The following is a 26856-nucleotide window of genomic DNA, read 5'->3' as shown; positions in this document are numbered from 1 at the left end:
TGTGTCTATCCGTCTTCCCCGTGGTGTGTGTGTGAATCTGGGAGCCATCTCTGTCCAGAGACTGGCTGACCAAGGGATCCCCGTCCCCACGGTCTGAATAAGTGGAATCTGCACAGCTGCAGCCGCACCACGCCTTGGGTATAACCCCTGGTGTGAAAGCAAGGGCAGTTGAGGCAGTAGCCTGTGGGCTCCTTTCTGTGTGTTGCACCGGGTACCACTCTGCTGAGCCCGAATTTCCTTCTTGTGTGAGTGCTGTGTGAAGTCCTCCTGGATGGGTAATCAGAAGTCTAAGGTAGAACAGTTCCCTAAGGGAACTCCAGCTTATTTTATGTATTTTAGGAGGGGTCCGGACTCTTGTAGGTTTCTTGAAAAATGGTCCAAATTAGCTCTAGAGAACCCCAAATTACAGTGGCCACTGTTAGGTTCTTGGGACAAGGATCGAGTGGACGCTTTAAAAAGCAAAGTCGTCCTCCCAAAAACCAAATTGGAGAGAGGAGAAGCAGACTGGCAAGAGGCAAATCGTAGATGGACTGAGTCAAAACTCACCTCTCTTAAAAATTCTATCAAAAAACTAACAGTTCAATTGGATGCAGTCTCTCCTACCACTAGTCCGAGCGCTCCCCTTTGCCCAGTCCTGTGCAATGATCCGGATCAAACCCGACCCCCACCATACTCCTGCGCAAATAAGAAATCAGAAAAGGAAAAATCTTCAGTGACTACAGATAATGGAAGTGAAGAAGATACCCTCATTGGCCTCGCAGCTCTGCAAAATATTATGAAGAAGAAATCCAAAGCAGACTGCAAAGATTCTCTTGACATCTCTTCTTGGAAAAGAGAACCTGATGGGAGGTTAATGAGAGATTCTGATCAAACTGTTGTGGCACCCTTACGAGTCCTTAAGATGGGAGAAAGTGAGTCCATATGGGATTATAAGCCCTGTACTCGTACGGAACTTTTATCTATAGTTAAAAGTTTTCCCAAATCACAGGAAAACTGTCAAATTTGCTGAGGAGTTTCTGTTAATCTGTGAAACCTATGAACCCTCTGAGACAGATCTCCTCCAACTGTGTAAATTGTTAGCTCCTGCCAGTTATTATGAAAAACGGTTGGCTGCCGCAGACTGGCCAGCTGAGGCACGCCACTCAACCATAAAAAGTACTGGCCCAGATTCGGCATACAGAGACCGGTGCATGGCTCTTTGGAAGCACCTGCATCAAGCCATTCCCAAAGTGTGGTCTCCTAAAACAAACTGGACAGCAATACGTTGCTGTAAGCAAGGGCAAGGAGAAAGCCCAGGCGACTATAGGTCCCGGCTAACTGATATTTTCCTACAACATTCAGGAATACAAGAGCCCAATGTAAATGGGTAGGGGGCCTTGGCACATGCATTTGTTGATGGTCTTCTCCCTGCCACAGGCAGCATGTTAAAACGAATAAGTGTGGGATGGGAGACTGAAACCATGGACAAATTGCTGGCAGTAGCAGAGCATTGCCACCGCACTTTAAAAGGAAAGGAGGAACAGTCCTCCCAAAAGTTAATGGCTCTGCAGATACAGCATTATTCAAGACTAAGCAGACCACACCAGGGACAGGGATGGGGTTGCGGAAGGGGGCGGGGGGCTGGATTAACTGGGGTTTGTAACTACTGTAAACAGCCTGGACACTGGAAAAAAGATTGTCCAAGACGACCTAATAATTGATGGGAAATCAAGTGAACCCCCCGCTGGTTCCTCCAGCTGATCCCCAACCCTATTTTTCACCCCAACAATGACGGGATACTGGGGAACCTCACAAAGTTTTTGCTCCCTTATTACCTCTGTCCCCTACTGGAGAATGTGTCCTGACTGTAAATGATCTCTCTCTCCCTTTCCTTGTTGATACTGGAGCTTCTCTTTCTACAATCCGCACCACTGACTTGCCTGAGGTTCCCCGATCTGGAAAATCTGTGTCTGCTGTTGGCATTACAGGGATCCCTACCTCTTTTCCCCTCTCAAAACCGTTGTCTGTTCAGGTCGGTCCCCTCTCTGAGGAGCATGCATTCCTCCTCTCTGATTCCACCCCTGCAAACCTTCTGGGACGGGACTTGCTATGCAAACTTGGCTGTTCTATTTACTGCTCCCCAGATGGTGTCTATCTGCAAATCCCTCAGTCTTCCTTATGTGATTCTGTAGCCTCCCTGCTGTCTGAAACTTCCCTCTCCACTCCGGTCCCTTGCTGTCCCTTAACTCCGTCCCTAGAGCACCTAATCTCTCAGGTTCCTTCCTCCCTATGGCCATCTCACCCATCTGAAGTGGGCCGATTAAATACTGACCCAGTTCGGATTACTGTAGACAATTCCAAACCTCTGCCTCGCCTGTCTCAGTATCCTTTGAATCCTGAGGCAGAGGCTGGGATTGCTCTAGTTATATCTGCATTAAAAGAACAAGGAATTATTGTCCCTTGTTCCAGCCCCTGTAACACCCCTATCCTCCCAGTTCAAAAGGCTGATGGCAAATCATGGCGATTTGTTCAAGACCTTCGAGCTATTAACCGTATTGTCATACCTTCTTTTCCAGTGGTTCCTAACCCTGCTACAATACTAGCGTCTATTCCTCCAAATGCAACCCACTTTACTGTTGTAGATTTGTGCTCCGCTTTCTTCTCTGTCCCAGTTCACTCTGAATCCCAGTATCTCTTTGCCTTCTCCTACAAGGGTCAGCAATATACATGGACTACCCTTCCCCAGGGGTATACAGAGAGTCCATCCTATTTTTCTCAAGCCCTAGCCAGGGATCTCGCTGATCTGGTTTTCCCATCAGGATCCACACTGATCCAATATGTGGACGACTTACTCCTGTGCTCCCCCTCTCTGTCTGCCTCAGAAACTGATTCACTAACACTTCTCACAGCTTTAGGGAACAAGGGTCATAAGGCTTCTCGCACAAAATTGCAGCTCTGCCAAACCTCTGTCACATACCTAGGCTTCCTTCTCTCCCAGGGCTCCCGTACACTCTATCCAGCCCGGGTACAAGCCATCCTTAGCTTTCCCCAGCCTTGCTCTCCACGCCAGGTCAGAAAATTCTTAGGCATGACAGGGTTCTATAGGCAATGGATTCCACAATATGCTTCTCTGGCTAAACCACTCCAAGAACTCACTCGATCCTCTGTACCTAACCCCATGCCATGGCCACTTGAAGCAAATGCTGCTTTCATCTCCCTTAAGCAGAATTTAGCCTCTGCCCCTGCCTTAGGGTTACCTAACTATGACAAGCCTTTTACCCTTTTCTGTCACGAACAATCTGCTTGTGCCCTCGGGGTTCTTCCTCAGGAGCACGGTGACAGAAATCGCCCGGTGGCTTATTTTTCTGCAACCTTGGACCCTGTAGCCCAGGGTTTACCCCCTTGCCTACGCGCTGTAGCTGCTGCAGCGCGCCTGGTTGAGATGTCTGAGTCCCTTGTCCTCCGCTCTCCTCTCACTCTCATGGTTCCCCATTCTGTGGAAACTCTCCTTCTGCAACGCAACACTGCTCACCTCTCCTCTGCTCGCCTGACTAGGTATGAACTTTTGCTGCTTTCAGCCTCACATATCACTGTTAAGCGCTGCTCCCGGTTAAACCCTGCTACCCTCTTTCCTTTACCTAGTGATGGTGAACCCCATGACTGCCTTGCAACTGTCTCCGCTATCACTGTCCCGCGCCCCGACCTTTCAGATGTACCTCTCCCTAACTCTGACCTGGTATTATTCACTGATGGGTCCTGTTATAGAAATGACCAAGGCCACCTTCTTGCAGGGTACGCTGTGGTCTCTCTCTCGGAGACCATAGAAGCTGCGCCCTTACCCTCTGTGACCTCTGCCCAGGTGGCTGAACTGATTGCTCTAACCCGTGCCTGCTTTCTAGCCGAGGAGCTCTCTGCCACTATTTTTACTGATTCTCGGTATGCCTTTGGGGTTGTGCATGACTTTGGCACCCTCTGGCAGGCTCGAGGTTTTCTTACCTCTGCTGGTACCCCTATCAAGAATGGCCCCTACATTGCCGCCCTCCTGTATGCAGTTTTACTACCGTCTGCCTTGGCAATTGTTAAGTGTACTGGCCCCTCAGCGGCAGAAATCGAGGTGGCAAAAGGTAATGCACTTGCTGATGCTGCTGCAAAACATGCCGCCACTATAAAACCTTCACCGGAAGCGTTTCTTGGTCCCCTCTCTGTCTCTGTAACGCCACCATCCCTGTCTCATCTCGCTCAGCTCCAAGATTCTGCCCCAGAAACAGAGAAAGACTCCTGGAGTGCTTTGGGTTGCTCTTTGCATTCTGATTCCCTTTGGCGATCGCCCACCGGTACCTTTGTAGCCCCCCTCTCACTCTACCCATCTCTAGCTGCTCTGCTACATGGTGTTTCGCATGTCGGCAAGGAGGGGATGGTCTCTGCTATGAGTAAGGCAGGGTGGTGGGCTCCCCATTTCGGCTCCTTTGCAACCTGCCACTGTGCCGCTTGTGTTACTTGTCAAAGCCACAATGTAGGCAAATCTGTAAAAGTAACACAAGGGTTCCGGGGTTTGCCTCAAGCACCTTTCCTACACTGGCAACTTGATTTTGTACAAATGCCAAAGTGTCAGAAATATAAATTCATTTTAGTTATAATATGTCTGTTTTTGGGTTGGATTGAAGCCTTTCCCTGTCGCAAAGCTGATTCACTGTCCGTTGCAAAATGTCTGTTAAACCACATTATCCCTACCAAGGGAATTCCTGCCACTTTGTCTAGTGACCGGGGAACACATTTTACTGGAAAAATTGTTCAACATCTAAACCAGGTATTACATGTCACCCACCTGTTGCACTGCCCTTAACATCCACAGAGTGCAGGGGCAGTTGAAAGGCGAAATGGTGTGCTTAAAAATAAGCTGGCAAAAATCTGTAGTTCCACAGGGTTAAACTGGCCAGCTGCTTTACCACTGGCCCTTATGGAAATTCGGTCATCCCCATCCCAGAGACACAAATTGAGTCCATTTGAAATCTCAGTGGGACTCCAAATTGTCAAAGTTTGACTCAGACTCACAATTTATCAGACCACTCTGTTTTATTAGCTAAGCTGCTCTGCTAATACATTTAGAAGTGAGCCCCCCGAGTGGGGCTTGTGTCTCTTAATTTATACAGTTTTTGAAGAACAAGTTACAGAGGAGTTACAGACAAAAGAAAAAGATTTTAGCCACCACCCTTCGAGATCCCTGAGACCGGTCACGTATCTTCAATTACCTGCCACCCTTAACAATCTCCTTTAACAGCTTCCAGTTAACTTAACTAATTGCCCTTCACACCTTCCATTCTGATGCCTGCTTCTTAGACGTGCTGGCTCTATCTTAATTGCTTCTCCATTCAAAAGCTAACTGTCCCTACCTGTGCTCCCTCAGATACTTTGTAACATGTTTTGGCATGCCCTCTCATATACAATGTATCCAGCATGTCCCCTTATACAATGTTATACTTCCACAATAAGAAAAGGGTTTGTTTATTGGCTAAGGTTTCCGATGCACGAGGGCAACATGCTTTGCTAAGAGATATATAACCTTTGTATAATCTGTATTCGGGGTCCCCTCCTGGCTAGCAGGGGGGCACCACGCTCGAGCGTAATAAACTTGGTGTTTTTTGGGAACACTGCAGTTGTGGACTTTGTTCATGTGCCTCAGCCTAGATTCGAACTGTGCGTGACCTACCAGGTATAATTCGCAGCATTTGTGTGCATGACCTACCAGGTATAATTCGCAAAAAGAAAAGGAGTACTTGTGGCACCTTAGAGACTAACGAATTTATTTGAGCATGAGCTTTCGTGAGCTACAGCTCACTTCATCAGATGCATATCGTGGAAACTGCAGCAGACTTTATATATACACAGAGAATATGAAACAATACCTCCTCCCACCCCACTGTCCTGCTGGTAATAGCTTATCTAAAAGCCATTTCCAGCACAAATCCAGGTTTTCTCACCCTCCACCCCCCCACACAAATTCACTCTCCTGCTGGTGATAGCCCATCCAAAGTGACAACTCTTTACACAATGTGCATGATAATGAAGTTAGGCCATTTCCTGCACAAATCCAGGTTCTCTCTGGATTCGTAACACACTTCCCTCATCACTTTCTCCACACCATTCAGGATTTTGTAGACCTCTATCCTCTACCTGCTTAGTCATCTCTTTTCCAAGCTGCATAGTCCCAGTCTTATTAATTTCACATCATATGGAAGCTGTTCCATACCCCTCATCATGTTTGTTGCCTTTCGCTGTACTTTTTCCAATTTTAATGTATCTTTTTTGAGATGGGTGACCAGAACTGCATGCAGTGTTCAAGGTGAAGGTGTACCATGTCTGTTTAATTATAAATCCCTTCCCTAATGGGTCTAACATTCTATTAGCTTTTTTGACTGCTGCTGTGCATTGGGTGGATGTTTTCAAAGAACTATCCATGACAACTCCAAGATCTTTCTTGAGTGGTAACAGCTAATTTAGACCCCATTCTTTTGTATGTATAGTTGGGATTATATTATCTAATGTGCATTACTTTGCATTTATCAACACTGAATTTCATCTGACATTTTCTTACCCAGTCACTCAGTTTTGTGAGATCTTTTTGTAAACTCTTCACAATCAGCACTGGACTTCGCTATCTTGAGTAATTCTATCGTGTCTGCAAACTTTACCACCTCACTGTTTATGCATTTTTCCAGATCATTTACGAATATGTTAAACAGCACTGGTCCCAGTACAGATCCTTGGGGTACCTTGCTATTTACCTCTCTTCACTGTGAAAACTGACCCTTTATTCCTATCCCTTGTTTCCTACCTTTTAACCAGTTACTGATCCATGAGAGGACCTTCTCTCTTATCATGCCTCACTAAGCAGTCATGGGGTAAGGGGGGATATGATAGAGGTATATAACATCATAAGTGGTGTGGAGAAAGTGAATAAGGAAAAGTTATTTACTTGTTCCCATAATATAAGAACTAGGGGCCACCAAATGAAATTAATGGGCAGCAGGTTTAAAACAAATAAAAGGAAGTTCTTCACTCAGCGCACAGTCAACCTGTGGAACTCCTTGCCTGACGAGGTTGTGAAGACTAGGACTATAACAGGGTTTAAAAGAGAACTAGATAATTCATGGAGGTTAAGTCCATTAATGGCTATTAGCCAGGATGGGTAAGGAATGGTGTCCCTAGCCTCTGTCAGTCAGAGGGTGGAGATGGATGGCAGGAGAGAGATCACTTGATCATTACCTGTTAGGTTCACCCCCTCTGGGGCACCTGGCATTGGCCACGGTCGGTAGACAGGATACTGGGCTGAACGGACCTTTGGTCTGACCCAATAAAGCCATTGTTATGTTCTTATGATTTCCATTTACAAAAGCGTGTTGGCTCTTCCCCAACATATCATGTTCATCTGTGTGTCTGATAATTCTGTTCCCTAATCGTTTCAACCAATTTGCCTAGTACTGAAGTTAGGCTTACCGGACTGTAATTGCTGATTTAAGTGATGGTTACATACCACAGTTAATAGTTCTGCAATTTCATATTTAAGTTCCTTCAGAAATCTTGAGTGAATACCATCTGGTCCTGGTGATCAATTTGTTCTAAAACTGCTGGCACTTCAGCAGTCCCTGTAGGCTGCGAACCTCATGACAAATGTGGGAAAAGCCTCATACTATAGGACAGCTCCCCCACACAACCACATATGCTTTAGTAATTCCCCCATGCAGTATCACCTGTTTCTTATTTGTCATGAAACTCAGCCAGCTCACTGTCATTTAAGCCCCTACCTCAGACAGACACTGGGAAAGCAGGGATGTATGGTCTTGATCCAATGAAAAGACAGAGTTGTATGCTGTCAACATAATGACGACACCATATCCAAACTGCATCTCTAACCCTCCAAGTGGCCTCAGATACAGGAAGGCTGGGAATACAACTCTCCAGGATTCCTCACTGGAGTCCTTGGGCATGGATGAGCATTTCCCAATAATTCCCCAAAGATCTCTAACAGGGAAGTAGAGACATGTCTCTTCTATGAGGAGTCCCACAGTCCAGGCAGCCATGGGTATGATAATATTGTAGGATGCTGTCATACTGAACAGAATCAGCATGGACATCTGGCCTTCACCCATCACTAATCAGAGAGACCAGTGCAGTGTCCACACTAAACCCAGACCTAAAGCCCAGCCAACAAAGATCTAGACAATACCAGGGCTCTGCCTGCAGGCAGAGAGGCTTCTCTAACCCCTCAATAGCCTCGCTCTGGAAAGTCCAGGTGGAGTTTGCAAGATTCTCAACATTAAGTGATGGTTCCTAGGCAATGGACTAATGCCCACTCAGCTCTTACTCACCTTTGGAGAGACATTAACAGTGTCCATCAATGGATCCAATAGTTCCCCACTGGATTTTTCTAGCCATAACACCACAGGATCATCTCTTAAGAAGCAACCTAAATGTTGCCCAGGCACATCCAGAACCTCAGTGAGAAACTGACAGGTATTCACCCTGAGAGCAAGTAGTGTTTGATTCCTCCAGACACAGAGATGAACCTTGATTTTGGCCTTGTGGAAGTCTCTCAGCTCATTGCTGCACAGCCTGGCCAGACTCAATTATTTTTCTAAAAAGAAAAGGAGTACTTGTGGCACCTTAGAGACTAACCAATTTATTTGAGCATAAGCTTTTGTGAGCTACAGCTCACTTCATCGGATGCATACTGTGGAAAGATCTTTTATACACACAAAGCATGAAAAAATACCTCCCCCCACCCCACTCTCCTGCTGGCAATAGCTTATCTAAAGTGATCACTCTCCTTACAATGTGCATGATAATCAAGTTGGGCCATTTCCAGCACAAATCCAGGGTTTATCAAGAACGTCTGGGGGAGGGGGGCGGGGGCGAGGGGGGGTTAGGAAAAAACAAGGGGAAATAGATTACCTTGCATAATGACTTAGCCACTCCCAGTCTCTATTCAAGCCTAAGTTAAATTGTATCCAAAACTTATGCTCAAATAAATTGGTTAGTCTCTAAGGTGCCACAAGTACTCCTTTTCTTTTCGCGAATACAGACTAACACGGCTGTTACTGTGAAACCTGTAATTATTTTTCTAAGATCCTCGGACTTGGTCTCTTTAGTGCTTTAGGACTTGGGGTTGGTTACCTGGTTTGGACAGTGGACCCTTCGGTACATCTTTATCTCCGATTTCCACTTGCACAACACATCCTGACTAAATGTAGGCAGTCCAGGCCGGGTGTATTTCAGCTGAGACAGAAGAATAGAGACAAAATCTGAAGTTAGATGGCAGGATGGCTACACACAGGATCAGGCATGCTCCTCTGAAGTGTTACAGCTGTTTTCCCACAGTAAACACTTCCCTTGTAGTAAACTTCCCTCCCAATCCAACAGTGAAACTCAGTGAATAACCTTCCCCAGCACCACTGAGTGACTCTCCACAAGGTTAGCTAAGCCCCCACCCCACCTCACTCCTGGTATCCAAAGCCTCCCTCAAACTCACACTGGAGTGATTCCTTCCACCCTCAGTTACATAAAAGAGTAGGACCTGGGCCCCTCTCCCTCACAGAATCACACAAATGTAGACCTGAAAGGGATCTTAAGAAGTCATCTAGTCCATTCACCTGTGCTGAGACAGGACCAAGTACCTTGACCATCCGGGACAGGTGTTTGTTCAACCTGTTCCTAAAAACCCCCAAGGGTGGGCATTCTACAACCTCCCTAGGTAACCTGCTTCAGTGCTTAACTATTCTTCGAGTTAGAAAGTTTTTCCTCATATCTAACCTGAAACTCCCTTGCTGCAAACTAAGCTGATTTCTTCTTGTTCTACCTTCAGTGGACATGGGGAACAACTGATCATCACTCTCTTTATACAATCTTTTTACATATTTAAAGATTGTTTTCATGTTGTCCTCCCGCCCCCCAGCTATATTCATAGATTCTAAGGCCAGAAGTGATCACTATGATCATCTAGTTTGACCTCCTGTGTAACACAGGCCATAGAACTTCTCCAAAATGATTCCTAGAGCAGATCTTTCAGAAAAACATCCAATCTTGACTGAAAAAATGGTCAGTGATGGAGAATTGACCACGACCCTTGGTAAACCGTTCCGGTGGTTACTCACTCTCGTAGTTAAAAATCAACTCCCAGCCTTTGGATCATATCATACCTTTCTCTACTAGACTGAAGATCCTATTAAACAGGGGCACCAAACTAAGGGTAGGGTTCTCAAAACTAAACATGTCCAATTTTTTCAACCTTTCTTCACAAATCAAGTTTTCTAACCCTCTTTTTTTGTTTTTGTTTGTTCATCTCTGGGATCTCTCCAATATGTCCAAATTTTTCTTAAAATGTGGTGCCCAAGACTGGACATATTCCAGCTGAGGCCTCACAAGCAGATCAGAAAAGATTGTTACTTATCTGTCCCACAACTGTTGTTCTTCAAGATATGGGTGGAGATATGTATTCCAATCAAGTATGCAGGTGCCCAGCGCACCAACGTTGGAGAATTTTGCCATGTGGTGGAACTCATGCACTGTCATAACCCCCCTATGGTTATATAAGAGTGGCGGCACGCTGACCCCTCCCTCTCCCCTCAGTTCCTTTGCCCTGAAACCACAGCTGCAGACTCAGATTCAGACGGTGGGTTGTAAAATACAAGTCTGCATCCACATCTCAAAGAACAGTTACCACACAGATAAGTAACAGTCTTCAAGGATGCAGGCAAATTCCTCTCAGGTGATTCACAAGCAGTTTCAGCAGGAGGTGGGGCTTGGATTCTATTTAAACAGTGACTGCAGAACGGTCTTATCAAAGTTTGCATCAGCTCTTGATGCCAGGGTGATAGCATAATGTCTAACAAAAGTATGACTAGAAGACCTTGTTGCAGCCCTGCAAATATCCAATATGGAGACCTTGCTAAGAAATGCAATTGATGTCACTTGAGCTCCTATTGGATAAGACTGTAATGACTACGCTGGCATCATCTGAGGAACTCCATAAGCCAAGGTAATACAGGCAGTTATCTACTTGGAAAAAGTCTGAGCGGAGACCAGTTATCCTGTCATCTGCTCAGCACAGAGTCGAAATAATGTACAAAGTGGCTTAGCCCTTTCTAAATAGAATGATAAGCACCATCTGATCTCTAAGGTAGGTACATGTTGCTCCTTCACTCTTGAACATGGTTTGGGAAAAAATATAGGTAAGAAAATAACCCAATTAAGGTGAAACAGATACCACTTTGGACAAAAATTTTGAGTGTGATCTTAAAGACACCTTGTCCTTGAGAATTGAGTGTCTGGAGGATCTGCCATTAAAGCTTGTGTATTGCTAACTTTTCTTGAGGATGTTATAGTCATAAAGAAGGTCTCTTCCGGAAGAGGAGAGCCAATGAGCATGTTATCAGCTCAAATGATGGAGTGCTGCCACCACCATATTAAGTTCCCACAATGGCACAGTTTCCTTCACTGGTGGAAAAAGGCGAACAATACCTTTAAAAAACATCGTCATAGGGTCTGAGAATATTGACTTTCCTTGGATGGGAGGATAGAAAGCTGAGATTGCAGCCAAGTGATTTTGCAGGGTGCTAAGAACTAGGCCTGAGAGTACAGAGTTGCTTGCGAATTATTAAATGAACATAAAGTCTCAACCATTTTGTCTTAGACTATACATTGACCATCAGAAGATATATCCAACAGAGCGTGGAAGCCTCTGGTGCTATTCCTGAATTCTGCAACCACGGTGCTCTTCTTATTGTGACCACTGAAGCAAATAACTTTAGTAGCCATAACAGCTATGTCCAGGACCAATAGAAAACATGTCTTAACAACCAGATGGCCCTCCGCAACAAATGCCTTGAACTCCTCTCGAAAGGATTTGGCAATTTGTCTGTGAACTTGGCTACAGAGTTCCAGTTCATAAAATTATATTTGGATAGCAGTGCCTGCTGGTTTGCAATTTACATTTTTAAGGAGGAAGTTGAATAAATCTTTCCGCCCATGAGACCAAACCTCTTTACCTCTGTCCTGGTGCATGGACTTGTACCTTTCTTGATTCAACCTCTCATTGGCTGCTGTCACAACAAGCAAGTTAGGAGCAGGATGTGAATAAAATACTTGAATCCCTGCATAGGGACATAACACTTGCCCATATGCTTTGCCATAGACGTCAACGGGTGTTCCACAAGGTCATGGCAGGTTGCAACAGTGCTTTAATAATAGGGTGAGCTACTCCCCCTGGGATTGAGGACAGAAGAATGTCCACTAACTTGTGAGTGTTTTCCTGCACCAATTCAGCCTGATATACCCAAGGCTGAAGCCAATTGTCTCAGGAGCTCCTGATGTGTCCAGAAGTCCTCAGGTACTGGAAAGGAAGCATATGGTACTCAGGTGTCATCCGGTGATGATGACGACGAAGAAAGGAGGTTCACTGGCCTTTCAGTGCAGTACCAGACCCTGTGCATGTGTCTGAGGCTGCGCAGGTTCCGAGGGGTCATCCTCCACCTAAATTTGCACCTGGGCAGCTGGCACTGACCACTGTCGGAAGACAGGATACTGAGCTAGATGGACCTTTAATGTGACCCAGTCTGGCTGTTCTTATGTAGGTGGCTGGGGAGGTGATGCCATGGATTTGTTGGGTGATCTTGCCCTGGAGTGGGTTAAAGATCGGGACCTTAAGGAACAAGAACGTCCCCTGGACTCCACGATGGCGATGGGCAAGGAATCAGTGGCCAGTAAACGGGGGGCCAAGAGTCCCTTTCTCTGCAGCAGGGAAAAAGTCCTGGTCAGTATCAGCAGGAGGTCTGGGCTGTCTCTACACTGGCATTTGAAAGACAAAGAAGTAGGGAGGACGACGACCTTGAGCTTGACCTAGATGAATACCCAGAATTATCCAGAGTTAAGGGGGGGAGCAACCCCTAAGGGGCAAGCCACCATCCAGCCTCCTCGGAGGTCCAACATGGCGGTAACATCAGTCCTGATACCGGTACATAAGTTGGTGCTCTGAAGACTGGTAGAGACAATACACCCTCTCTTGGTACCGACGCCAAACAAGGCATTGATGCTGGGGTCAGTACCGATCCTCATGACATGGTTTGCATGAGGATCGCCGTTGGTGCCGAAGCTGACTGCTCTGCCAATGAAGTGAGCTGTAGCTCACGAAAGCTCATGCTCAAATAAATTGGTTAGTCTCTAAGGTGCCACAAGTACTCCTTTTCTTTTTGCGAATACAGACTAACAAGGCTGTTACTCTGAAACCTGCTCTGCCAATGAACCCCTTGGCACCGGTGAAGGCGCCAGCCTCAACTGTACTCAAAGCCATATGTAGTGCTGGTGTCTGGGACACCTGTGTAATTAACCCCGATGGTGGGGTCATTACTGAGGAAGTCGCAGCAGCAGAATGTTCCTAGATAACTGGAGAATCAAGAACCAAAAGGCATAGCAGATCTGATACTGCCTGGTATGCCAGAGGCATGGACACTGTTAACGTCAATGCCGTCACTACTGGACTCAACGGACAATGCCAGAGTCAACGATATAGCCTCAAGTTGATGTTGCCTGGTACCAGAGGACAGGCAGAAGGCCCAGTTCCACCACACATACCTGAAGAGTCATGGTGCCAGTGTGCACGGATTCTGGCAAAGGAAGATGATGCTCCCCAAAATCTGGAGAGACTACAGTCTGTTTTATTGGTCCTTTTTCTCAGTGGGCCTGAGTAACAGTCAACAATCCCTCTTCCTCAGAGTCCGGAAAAGGAACATCAGCTCGTTGTGGCTCCGATGACGTCTGAGGAGCTGATACTATTTCTGGTGCTGATGCAGGCCTCTTGGCCTGCCCCATCAGGTGCTGCTCGAGTGTCAAGTCCCTTGACACCTGCGTTCTTTTCTTGAAGACTTGCAGACGAAGCACGTCTCCCAACCACAATAAACACTATGTGCGAGGAATCGCTATTAGGAATAGCCACCCCACACAACAGATAGTGCTTGAATCCTGATGAAGGCATTCCACCAAAAAAACCAAGCTATTTAATCTAACTCACTATTCTAACTAAGGTACTACTAGCTAACAAACTACTATAATTATTTACAACTAAATCTCAGAAGACTGAGGCATGAAAATCAATGTGAAGAAACGCCACACTGAGCGCTCCAACTAGCTCTGGGCAGTGAGAAGGAAATTATAGGGATCAGAGAAGTGCCTCCCTTATTCAGCCATGGCAGGGGCTATGAGGGAAGCGTGTGAGTATCACTCCAAGTGTACTGCTAAGCAATATTCTCTGATTTCAGTGCACTAGGCATACACACACTTTTTTGGAATACATGTCTGCAACTACTCAAAGAATAGTTACCTCCCATGTTTTACATGGATGTAGTAATAGGAGTCTTCTAAGAATATCTGCATTTTTTGCAAGTGCATCACACTGATGACTCATGTTCAATCTGTGAGCCACTATAATCCCCAAATCCTTTTCAGCAGTACTACTGCCTAGCCAGGTATACCCTATTTTATATAGTATCATAAATCAGCTCTTTCCGCACCCAATCAGTTACTATTGGCCCATTGCCTGGAACCAGAAAGCACTATCAAGTGCCATCTCCTAGGCGCCAGTGCAGGATTCTTCTACTGTGCAAGACTTTTTGCGAGTACAGTCCCCACCTAAAGCCTTATACCTTCCGATCATCTGGGACGAGGTCCTGTAGAACCTTCTTCTTAGGCCACTCCTTGGCCAGCTCTTCATTAGCTAGCTCGTGAAGGTAATAGACTGCCACCTTAGCAGATTTTCTCTGGACTCTGCCTGCACTACTGGGCTCCAGGGTCATTTCCTTCAGACTCTCAGGCCTCCCTTCTTCATGGAGGAAAGTGACCTGCAAGGAAAGGCCAATAGGGTGAGCTCTATTCATCAGATCCCACTTAGGCCACACTTGAATGATCCATCAAGGTCCTTCAGACCAGGCCAAAATGCCCTATCCCAGTTACTTCCCCTCAAAAAAATCAGGCACAAGAGTACCCTGGAGGCAGGAAAAGACTGTGAGATCCGTGTATCAGGGCAGCTGTGGGAAGAGAGCTCTCTGCCCAGACATGACACAAAGCTTGAGAGCACCTGGGCTCAGAAAGAAACCAGAGATATGTGCCTTGGATGGGCTGATACACCTCACCCCCATTTCTATTGAACACTGCAGGAACAACATGCATTCTGGTTCCTGTCCTGTCCCAGAGATGGATCTCAAATCTGGAGAAAAAAAAAAAGAGCAACAAGCAGCTCTCACAGGACATCAAACATGCCAGCACCATACCCCCATGGAGGAGGGTGAGGGGAGCTGGGGAAGGGTTTGCTGCCATCCAGACTACTTATGTATCAAGCTCTGTCCTAGCTGCAGAGCAGCAGAAGTCTCAATCACAAGGGGAGCATTGCAGGTTCCCCTCCCAGATGAAAAGGGATCAGGAAGGAGGATTCTACTTGAGAGGCAGGAGGAGGCTGCCTGCCCCTACAACACCGTGAAGCATGAAACAGATGGGACTAGGCTCTCCAGTGTACAGTGGGCCCAGGGAGATCAGAATCAATTGTCCAAAGTGGGCAAATGGAAGAGTGGTTTGGAGAAAGAGAGAGGTCACCACACATAGCTCCTTTTCCCGACAGCAATGGCAACTCATACTTACCGGCCCATGCTCAGACCTAAGGTGATAAACAAGCCCTGCCTTTGACTTGTATGCTTTCCCACAGTGACGACATTTCATGGCCATTTTCTCCAACTCAGAGGCCTCCTTCCCACACTTTTTCATATGGTACAGGTATCCCATTATGCTGGTGAAGCTGCCTGTACACCCCTGTCAGTGCAGAAGAGAAGAGTATGGAGCCAGAGCTCTGGCACACATGGCAGACCCCATCCCTGGCTGGCAAAGAACAGAAATAACCCTACAGAATCTAAAGAAGCTAATGGTCCATCCAGGTTGGGCTGATCGCTCCCTAGCAGCTGCCAGCCTCAGATGTTGCACAGGATATCATAAAACCCCCACAATTCACATCACTGTGTAATACTCTCCTGGGGAAAACATTCATGGCTATATGAAGGAGCCCATTGGTCATTGTTTTCCCTCTTTGCCTCACTGCAGATGCCACCCTTTTAAAGCTACGGAGCTAGGTAACTACTTGGCAGCTGCAGAACATTACAGATGTTCAAAGGGGCAAGAAAACCTCCAATGGCAGTGACCACATGAAGAGATACCAATATTTATGGCACTGTGGAGAACTGGGAAGTGATCACAGCAATGAAGTACAGCTGCCAAAATGAAGTGCTTGGGGACTAGAGGCATCCTACACAATAAATACAGAACACCCACATTAGACCAGTCAGTGGCTTGCTTCAATATCCCCTGCCAGTGAGCTCCACGGAGTAGTTGCATGCTACATAAACACACATTTACTTTTGTCCATTTGAAATTTTCATTTTACAGTGTAACCCCCACACCTCCTGGGTGTGGTGCTCTGTCCCATCTAGTGGCACTTAGGCCACTTAGAGAGATTAATGAGTCTGCTCTACAGCCTTATCTAACAGCTATATGGCTTTTAGCTCATGCAGTAGAGGCTCATGCACTAAGCTCCAGAGGTCCCAGGTTCGATCCCGCCTGTCGACGACCAGGGTCTGTCAGCGTTACATTCTGTTTGATAGGGCAGGATAAAACATGGTCAGCCCCATCAACACAATCCATTGCTCTAAATACCTCTCATACCTCCTTGTACTCTTCCAAATGAAGCAGCCTCATGATCAGATTCTGCCTGTTGCTATAGCCTATTTACACCATTACATCCCTTTGTGGATTACCACTTGTGTAAAGGAGTTCCCCCCACTGGCATTCAGCTCTCAGAACAGCCCTATGCCACGCTCTCACACAAGAGGGACAGCACAGAATCTGGCCTGAGTCCTTAATTCCTCTTTGGATGGTGAATTCCTTTGGATGGCAGATGAAATTCAATGTCGATAAATGCAAAGTAATGCACATTGGAAAACATAATCCCAACTACACATGTAAAATGATGGGGACTAAATTAGCTTTTACCACTCAAGAAAGAGCTCTTTGAGTCATTGTGGATAGTTCTCTGAAAACATCCACTCAAATGTGCAGTGGCAGTCAAAAAAGCAAATAGAATGTTGGGAATCATTAAGAAAGGGATATATAATAAGACAGAAAATATCATATTATCTCTATATAAATCCATGGTACACCACATCTTGAAAACTGTGTGCAGATGTGGTCGCCCCATCTCAAAAAAGATATTGGACTTGTAAAAGATTCAGAAAAGGGCAACAAAAATTATTAGGGGTATGGAACGGCTGTTGTATGAGGAGAGATTAATAAGATTGGGACTTTTCAGCTTGGAAAAGAGAAAACTAAGGGGAGATATGACAGAGGTCTATAAAATCATGATTGGTGTGGAGAAAGTAAATACGGAAGTGTTATTTACTCCTTCTCATAACACAAGAACTAGGGGTCACCAAATGAAATTAACAGGCAGCAGGTTTCAAACAAACAAACCAAGTATTTTTTCACCCAACGCAGTCAACCTGTGGAACTCCTTGCCAGAGGATGCTGTGAAGGCCAAGACTATAATAGGGTTCAAAAAAGAACAAAATAAATTCATGGAGGATAGGTCAATCAATGGCTATTAGCCAGGATGGGCAGGGACGGTTTCCCTAGCCTCTGTTTGCCAAAGGCTGGGAATCGGCAACAGGATGGATCACTTGATGATTACCTGTTCTGTTCATTCCCTCTGGGGCACCTGGCATTGTCCGCTGTGGGAAGACAGGATACTGGGCTAGATGGACCTTTGGTCTGACCCAATATGGCCGTTCTTATGGTACCCTCCTTTCAGCCCCACTATAAATATCTGCCAAATCTTTTTTGTTGCCCTTCTCAGGATTTTACTGTTTTGTTTTACATTTCTGTTCTGTCTTTTCTGAGATAAAATGATGAACACCAAATGCAGAATCTTAGGTGTGGACACACTGATGACAATATAAATATTAGATGTTTGTCCCCTCCCATCTTGCTATGAACTCAGTGCATGAGAAGTTCCAAACTGAGGCCTTGTAAACTGAAACCCTCTTTCTGTAGAGCAGCTACAGCTTGGGAAGTGATGGCAAAAGCTTGTGTACGTTGTCTCTTGCCAATTTCTCTCAGCCCCTACCCAGCCAGATCACCTACAGAGGCAAGAGGGGCTGTAGGTCTACATTGCTCATTCAGTTATTGACCTCTTTCAGATTGTAGAGGTGGGCTAGGCAATTTGTGGTGAAGTACACACCTGCTCACTGAGAATGGAGCTGTAGCCAAAGTTTATCCAAGCCATAGTACTTCCTAAGTATTTTACTCGCTCTTTTGATCACTGCTGCACATTAAGCAGATGTCTGTTCTTTTCACAATTACCTCTACATCTTCAGTTTTCAATAGATTAATAGAATTTAAGGCCAGAAGGAATCATAATGATCATGTAGTCTGACCTGCACAAAATATGCCAGAGATGTTCATGCAGAAATACCTACATCAAGCCCTATAATTTGGGTTGAGCTACAGCCCACCAGAACCCATCATATCCCTAGGTAGGAAGTTACAATAGTTCAGCGAGTGCAGATCATTTAAATCATTCCTTCTAAACGTACGTCACCTTACATTTGTCAATTTTAATCCCTTCTGCCAGTGTGCTGTCTACCTGGTTACCTAACAGCATGAGGTTCTTCTGAAGAGGCCCATTGTCTTAAAACCATAACCAAAGCTTTGGAACAGGTCCCACTGACTGGCTCTTGTAAGTGTGTCCAGCAGACATCATGCAGTGCTCTAAACTCTGGCAAAGGCTGCTGCTTCTTTTGGGACACAAGATACTGCAGCTCACCTCCCTCATACACTTTAGCTTTCCCATTCGCTTCAGCACCTTCCGGAGGCGGTCTCGTTCACACTGCTCATCTAATTCACCTCCCTCCTTCACAACTGGCTAAAAGCAAAGCAGAGAGAAAAAAGGTGAGCACAGGGCTCTCAGCACTCTGTAATTCTACATTCTGGGAATCTGCTCCATAATCCAGCTCCGTAATCTAAGCACTTTCTAAATCTATGGCTGTGTAGGAAACCTTCCAAAAGTAACCTGAATGTATCTGATGATGCGATCTCTGCTTAAGTCTGCGGACAACTGAATAGCTTTGAGAGAAATGAACTGTTCCATTCATCCCAGTGGGGTGATAACTATTTCACAGGTGATCATTTTAACGTCCAACTAAAGGCTCCCACCCTGATGAAAAGCCCAGCCAACCTACAGATGCTGGGAAGAGGAGGATATAGGAGGACCTTATAAGGGTGCTATCCCTGGACTCTGGTTGGGGTGCCAATATTCATATCAGCCTCTGACTCCCAGGTATTGGATACATTTCAAGTTGCCCAGCTCCCTCTGCCCTCCAGAGAGGAGGAGCATTCTCTTTCTGCTATTCCCATCCTGTGAGTTAAGGGGCAGGGCAGGCCTCTGCTACTCTGCATGCCTGCAATCCCCCCTCCCTTTTCTTCCATTGTATCCCCTCCTTCCTTGTGAATAACTCCTGCTGTCTCAGCTGCTGCTCAGAGCTTCTCAAGCAGTAGCAGCATGAAAGTGATACAATTCCCATTTGTTTCACTGCTGTCCTCAGGGTTCGGAACAGCAGTAACACAAATGACAGTTTTGTTGGCAAACTCTGCAGCACAGAAGGACAGCCCTACATCAGTTATTTATTCTATTAGATACTGTGGTGATAAACACAATATAAACAGCAATGAGTGATAAATTCACCAAGCCTAGGAACGCTCTCTCCCACTCTTCTGAGTGACATCTCCCAAAGGGTCTCACTCTTCACTGCCAGAACTAGAGACACAGGCTTCTTAAAGGTGACTAAAGGGGGAAAATGGATTATGCCCTTTGTGTATCTTTATGCAGGATAAAGGAGGACTGAAAGGTGTTTACTGCTTGCTTTTTACTTTGAAAATGTCAGGATCTCAACTAGTCTGCTCCATTATTGCTGGATGACTCTGATCTATATTTTACAAAACCTCCCAGCCCTTTAGCGAAGGGGTGAGAATTAGAGTGTCTTAATTAATAATCAGATCATTTCTTCTGACTTTTTTTTTTTTAAACAGAGTATTTGATAAATTTTAATAACAAATACACACCCGAAATAGAAAGGCCCTCTCATCTTTATCAGCTGTCACTTGCCTAGCATTTCTGACATCATAATGCTACTAGTTTTCCAGGTATTCAGTCTTTCAGGAAAAACTGGTTAGATAAGACCTGAATTTTTAAAGGTAGAAAATGTTTGACAAAACCACCACCTTTCAGTCTCTTTGTGCATCAAAGGAGCAACAAAGGGCTCTCTGGCCTGGAAGGTCAGGGCTTCTGCTAGACGTACAATATCAACGTTACCAGGTTGTTGTGATCTGCCATGATGTGGTATTTCATTCCTGCCAAAGACCTGAGCTGTTTTCCACAGTGATGACATGTGAACATTTCCTACAAGTAAAACAAGAATGCAGACTGCATTAACACAAACCTCAGATATTGGGTGACTGTTTAGGAGAAATGGGGCAGCAGGCAGGGAAGAAAACCTTGTGCGGGTCAGATAACTGCACACTGAGAAAAAAACCCACCATGCATTTGGAAGTCAATGAACAGACTTTAGAGGGGTATAAAGACTAGAGAAAGAAACAGGGTAAGAAAAAGAGAATGGATAGGTCTCTGCCCACTTTCCTAAAACCACAAGTAACACAGAGGAAGGAGCAGCTGACTACACTGATTTATAGACAGGCAAATGGATACCTCTCACATTAACACGATAGAAGGAAATTATGTGGTTCGTAATGGTCTGAAGGTTGTGTACCTGCTGGCAGGTACTGTGGTCATTAAGCTGGGGAATAAAGGAATGGGAGATGGTGCTAGTCTGTCTCTCTCACCTGTCTGCAATTGGCCATATGTTTCTTCAGCCCCTCTACAGTCTTCCTGACAACAGCTCTGCATGTTGGACAGGTAACTCTGCCCTTATTTAGGATCTCCAGGTACCACTGTTCCTCCACACTGCCTGTCAGATCACAGGAATGGAGGAAGAAGAGGAGGAAAATCAAGAACAAAATGAAACACAACTTAGGTTTTCTCTAGCTTTGGCAGAAGGGCTTTTCTTTAAGTTAATGGTTTGATTGCATTGCTGGGGGACAAATTCCCCATTCTACTAACTAAATCTGAATGTTGTGTGATCTCCTCACCCTCCCCAGATCATTTACACTGGAAACTAGGAAGGGGGCTGAAGGAATGAGGATTTCTATGTGATTTCACTGTACATTAATAAATGGCTTTGCTACTTCATGCAAACATGAAATTGCTCTAGAAGACCATGCCACACAACAGGCAAAAAAAAGCATACGGACAGGTGTGGCCTCTTGGCCCCTTTCTGAGAATTAGCAGGAGAAGTTTCAGCTCCAAGGATTCTCTGGCCTGAAAATGGTTTCAGAGAATGAAAGCCAGAACTGGAATCCTTACAGCAATGTGCTCCAATACAGTTCCTCCTTATCTGTAACTCTAAAAGGTGTCCCCTTGAGACAGGGGGGAGGCTGATGAGAATCAGACCATTAGATGGACCACTGGTCTGACCCAGTATGGCCATTCTTATGTTCTTAATCATAAGTCCTTCTGAATAGAAGCTGGGAGTTGAGTGGGTGTAGTTGACACTCCACTGGTCACTCAGCTGATTATAACAAAGGCTGAACGTTATATGGTCCAACATTCTAGAACAAGGGTGTTACTGTATGGTTACAGAAGGGGTTGCTTGAGCCTCTGGCTATCAGGCTATGGCATGGGGTGACTTGTAGTAATGCCTTCATTCTGCTGAGTGAAAGAAATATGAATATTTTGCTGTTGTCTAGGCTGAAACCAGCTTGATGTATTTCTGCACAATTCAAGAAGTGATTCCCTCCCCAGGCACCATTGTACATGCACTGCCAGTACAAAGTCTAAATTTCCATGTCTTAGAAAGGGAATGTTATCATAGAATAGGTTTAAATGACAGAAAGTGGTAAAGAGCAACATGCTGCAACCACCACCATTAGGTATTCCTACAATGTCATCAGGTCCAAACGACGATGGTATTCACACTCCTTTGCCAAAAGCAAAGTGACTGAGGTCATAGAAAAACATTACCACACAGAACTACATTCACCTCTTACCTAAACACTGCTTGTCTCTCTTACCTGCTGCATACGTTGGTGGCTCTTTTCGCATATAACGCCCTTTGGATTTGGGATTTTGCCCAGCTCGTTGCTTTTTCCTTGCTAATGTAAATAATGAGAAAATCTGTGAAACCTAACTCTGCAAACCCTCAGTCATAAACATAAAGGGAAGGGTAAACACTTTAAAATCCCTCCTGGCCAGAGGAAAAACCCTTTCACTTGTAAAGGGTTAAGAAGCTAGGATAACCTCGCTGGCACCTGACCAAAATGACCAATGAGGAGACAAGGTACTTTCAAAGCTGGAGGAGGGGGGGAAACAAAGGCTCTCTCTGTCTATGTGATGCTTTTGCCGGGAACAGAACAGGAATGGAATCTTAGAACTTAGTAAGTAATCTAGCTAGATATGCATTAGATTCTGTTTTGTTTAAATGGCTGATAAAATAGCTGTGCTGAATGGAATAGATATTCCTGTTTTTGTGTCTTTTTGTAACTTAAGGTTTTGCCTAGAGGAATTCTCTCTGTTTTGAATCTAATTATCCTGTAAGGTATTTACCATCCTGATTTTACAGAGGTGATTCTTTTACTTTTTCTTTTATTAAAATTCTTCTTTTAAGAACCTGATTGCTTTTTCATTGTTCTTAAGATCCAAGGGTTTGGGCCTGTGTTCACCTATGCAAATTGGTGAGGATTTTTATCAAGCCTTCCCCAGGAAAGGGGGTGTAGGGCTTGGGGAGGATTTGCGGGGGGAAAGAAGTTTCTAAGCGGGCTCTTTCCCAGTTATATATCTGTTAGACGCTTGGTGGTGGCAGTAATAAAGTCCAAGGGCAAAAGGAAAATAGTTTGTACCTTGGGGAAGTTTTAACCTAAGCTGGTAAAAATAAGCTTAGGAGGTTTTCATGCAGGTCCTCACATCTGTACCCTAGAATTCAGAGTGGGGAAGGAACCTTGACACCCTCATTAGACAGATAGTGGAGCTCATAGGGCAGGGGCCCTATTCAAGCTGCTGGCTTGGCAGGCAAGGACTGCAAGGGTCAAGTTCTCTCTGCAGAGGACTGAAGTTAACTTACTGATTTTAAAATGGAGTCCATTAGCTCAGCATCCAAAGCTAGTTAAATATGGCTCAAAAAATAAATACTATAAAACCCTACTGCACAAATAATGGAGACGTAAAAGGCATAGTCAAGAGAGTATGTGATCTACAGGACACCCTGAAGTTCATGCAACTGGGGCTCTAGCGTGCCCCATAGGACGCAGGTTCCAAAGGTGGGGATTCTTCTCTGAATCCTACACCACATATCCCAGAGAATAAGCAACAGGAACACACAGGAAGAGCAGCCCAGGAGACTACTACCACTATAACAGGATGTGGGGAGAGAAGCATGAAAGGAACATAAAACTGGAAGGGACCTCCTGGATCATCAAGTCCAGTTCCCTGCTATAGCAGGAAACCCATGATATAATCCTGTTCAGAAACTTACCAAACTCCATTGTAAAACTAGTTAGGAGTAGTGGGGAAAACATCCTATTAGGAGGCTGCTTCAGAACCTCACTCCTCTGATGGTCAGAAATCTTCTAAATATCCTCCCCAAATTTAAAAATGGTTAGTTTATATCCATTTGTTCTTGTGCCAACATTTATCCTCCCTGGTATTTACCCTTTTCATGTATTTACAGAGTGCAATAATATCCCCTCTCAGCCTTCGTTTTGCTAGGCTAAACAAGCTAATCTTTTCTCATCTGCTCTAGTCAGATAGGTTCTCCATGCACCTGATCATCCTAGTAGCCTTTCTCTGCACCTGTTCCAGTTTCAACTGATCTTTCTTGAAAATGGGTGACCAGAATTGTACACATTATTCCAGAGGAGGTATTACCAGTGCATTGTACAAAAGTATGAATACTTTCCTATCTCTTCTGGAAATATCTTGCTTCATGGCTGCGTGAACACTGGTGGCTTGTGGTCATTTTGTGATCTATATATACACCCAGGTCTTTCTGCTCCTTTGTTTCCAAATTAAGAGTTCCCGCTTTTCACAGAAATTTTTATCACTTTTTACTATTAAATTTCATCCCATTTCTATTTTTCTAGTCCTCAAGGTCACCCAATTCTTCTTGTGTAATATTCCAACCCTCCTGTGTACTGACAATGCTTCCCAACTTTGTGTCATCAGCAAATGTCATTAACATACACCTACTTTTTGACCTAAGGTAATTAATGAAAATAAGCAAAAGAGACTGCTCTGAAGACAGATCCTCGAAGAACTCCATTAGTTACCTCCTCCAGCCGAACAGTTCTCTTTTCAGCACAACCCATTGACCTATCCCTTTTAGGCATTTCCTTCCTCACCTTACAATTCCTATATCAATTCCCATATTCTCCTTCTTACGTAATAATTCCCTAGGCCGTACCACGTAAAATTCCTTACTGAAGTCCAGATAGACAGACAAAGTAAATGCAGTCGAGCCAAAGAACTCAGTCATCATATCAAAGAAAGAGATCACGTTAGTCTAGGATGATCTACCTTTGTAAACCCATGTTGCATTTCATCCCCTTTTCCATTTACCTCCATGTCCTTAATTATTCTTTCCTTCAAAATTTGTTCTAAAGCTTTGCAGACCACAGACGTCAGACTAACAGGTCTAGAGGTGTGTGTGTGTGTGTGTGTGTGTGTAAGCGGTCACCAGTACAAAAGTTTGAGAACCACTGTGCTAGATTAAAAATCCTTGCTACTGGACTTGCAATTTCATGTCCCAAGTCACTCAGTATTTAGGGATGGAGATTATCTGATCCCCTGATTTAACTCTTTGTTTGGATGTGGTCATTTCCATTTCTATAAACTCCCTTCCACTAGCCATCCTGCCTTTATTCCCATGTGCTACATTTTCATCCTTACTGAACACTGAGGCAAAGGTTTAGTTTTTTGGGCCATACCTAGATTATTCTTAATCTTTCCTCCTTCCATAGTGGCTCCATTTCTTGTCTTTTTGTTCTCTTTTATTTATAGGTCTAAAGAATTTTGTACTGCTTGTTTTAATTTCCTTTCAAGGTCTAACTCAGCCTGACTTTTGGCAATTCTTACTTTAACCCTATATGTTTTGATCGCCACGACATACCTTTCTTTCCTAATCAATCCCTTCCTCCATTCCTTTCAGGGAACTAATACTAAGGCCATTCAATGCTTCACAAATCATAACCAACATTTTGAACTGTACCCAAGGGCAAGCAGCAGGCACTGCTGTCAAACTCCTCTGACAGGAGAAGTTCACCTCACTCAAGGACAGATGCTACATCCTGTGCCAGCAGAAGCTTCTAGACTCTTTCCAAGGAGAGCCCCAAGTACAGCACAGTGAACTAATCTTTGAAAAGAAAGCAACTAATGTAGTAATATTTTAATTCTATTTGCTCGATTCAGGGATGTGACTAAGACATTTCTTATACTTCAAATTCAGCCCCTGTTTTAGGGAGATTACTTTCCTGAATATGGTGCTGTACATTAAGACTGAAAAGAGCACTGCATTTCAGCGTTTCCACAGCTCTAGCTGAGAGCATAATAAAAGCTCTGCCTTTGCTATAGCACAGCCAAGCCAACACCATAAAAAAACTACTTATTGGAATAACTTATCAGTGAGCACATGAGAGACAAGGTTACAAATTATAGCCTACCTCTAGTCCTGAGTAACAAATAATGTATTTGACACCTTTTGGCTATTTGTGAAATTCTTGCATTTGTAGATTTTCCAGCAAACAATTCTTGCCACAGGACTCTTTGCTGCTTTTACAGATCCAGACTAACACAGCTACCCCTCTGATACTAGGAACTACAAGTTATTCATATTACCAGGAACTTTCTGCTTCTTTCCGGAAAACTCTTCATAATCTTCATCATCCTCTCGCTCAGATTTCCTCTTCCCCCTGGAAGGTGATTCTCCTGTGAGGTGTCAGAGAACGAAGACAGGTCAGTCCTGCTGAGGCTCGGCAAGTGTAACATCACACCTAGCCGATCTCCATCCGTTGCTTCAGTTTCCCCTTATCTCCAATGGTGCTCTCTCTGTGTTCAACATTGTTTGGCTGCTGAGGTGACTTAGCCCCGTGGCTAAGTCCCAAAAAGTCCACACCCCTTCTGGGATATCAAAGTCCAAACCAACACAAAGCCAAAATAGTCTTCTGCCCTGCTATTAAGCTGGGCACAGCCTTTCCTTCCCAAGGGTCTATCTTCCCTTCCAACCCTGCCCTTCTCCTGGGCTCAGCTCTAGCCCCACCTGGGCTCTGTTCAGTCTCTCTATCCTCCCCTCGTTCTCAGGGGTCATTACATCTCCTTGCTAGGCAGCAGCATGGGGGAAACTCATATTCACCTTTTCAATGCATTCCCACTCCTGGGAACACAAAGAACTAGGCTTTCTGTCCCCTGGAGTGTCAAATGGCCTGTCCCTCCAACCCACTGCCCTCTTCCTAATCTTTCATCCCACCCAGATGCCCCCCCAACACACACTTTTATACAGCACTGACTCCCAGGGCTGTTCTCTCTGCAGTCCCTCTGTGACTGAATCACAAGCTCCCCTTATTTCCCCAGCATGCCTAGTTTAGTCATATGACTTCGCTCATTTCCTCCACCTGGGGAGGCAAACTAAAAGTATGGCA

The 26856-nt window shown here is 45.0% G+C and overlaps 1 protein-coding gene across 14 annotated transcripts in view; it reads right to left on the bottom strand.

Annotated features, from left to right (window-relative positions):
* Positions 1 to 26856, bottom strand: part of ZNF512 (zinc finger protein 512) — a 94147-nt gene that overhangs the window by 29812 nt on the left and 37479 nt on the right. For 9 of the 14 annotated variants that reach the window (XM_077812238.1, XM_077812236.1, XM_077812225.1 and 6 more), the window contains 8 exons: positions 26057 to 26146; positions 22243 to 22323; positions 20956 to 21080; positions 20429 to 20515; positions 18884 to 18982; positions 15658 to 15825; positions 14670 to 14864; positions 9151 to 9252 (listed from right to left, as the gene is read on the bottom strand). In XM_077812238.1, coding sequence (XP_077668364.1) covers positions 9151 to 9252; positions 14670 to 14864; positions 15658 to 15825; positions 18884 to 18982; positions 20429 to 20515; positions 20956 to 21080; positions 22243 to 22323; positions 26057 to 26146 — 947 coding nt within the window. Of the gene's footprint in view, positions 1 to 9150; positions 9253 to 14669; positions 14865 to 15657; positions 15826 to 18883; positions 18983 to 20414; positions 20516 to 20955; positions 21081 to 22242; positions 22324 to 26056; positions 26147 to 26856 lie in introns of those variants that run through there. The other 5 variants (XM_077812232.1, XM_077812233.1, XM_077812235.1 and 2 more) reach the window with 5 other exon arrangements.

The sequence above is a fragment of the Eretmochelys imbricata genome, chromosome 3 (assembly GCF_965152235.1).
Source record: "Eretmochelys imbricata isolate rEreImb1 chromosome 3, rEreImb1.hap1, whole genome shotgun sequence".
Classification (NCBI taxonomy): domain Eukaryota; kingdom Metazoa; phylum Chordata; order Testudines; family Cheloniidae; genus Eretmochelys; species Eretmochelys imbricata.
This window is presented reverse-complemented; position numbering and strand designations above follow the sequence as displayed.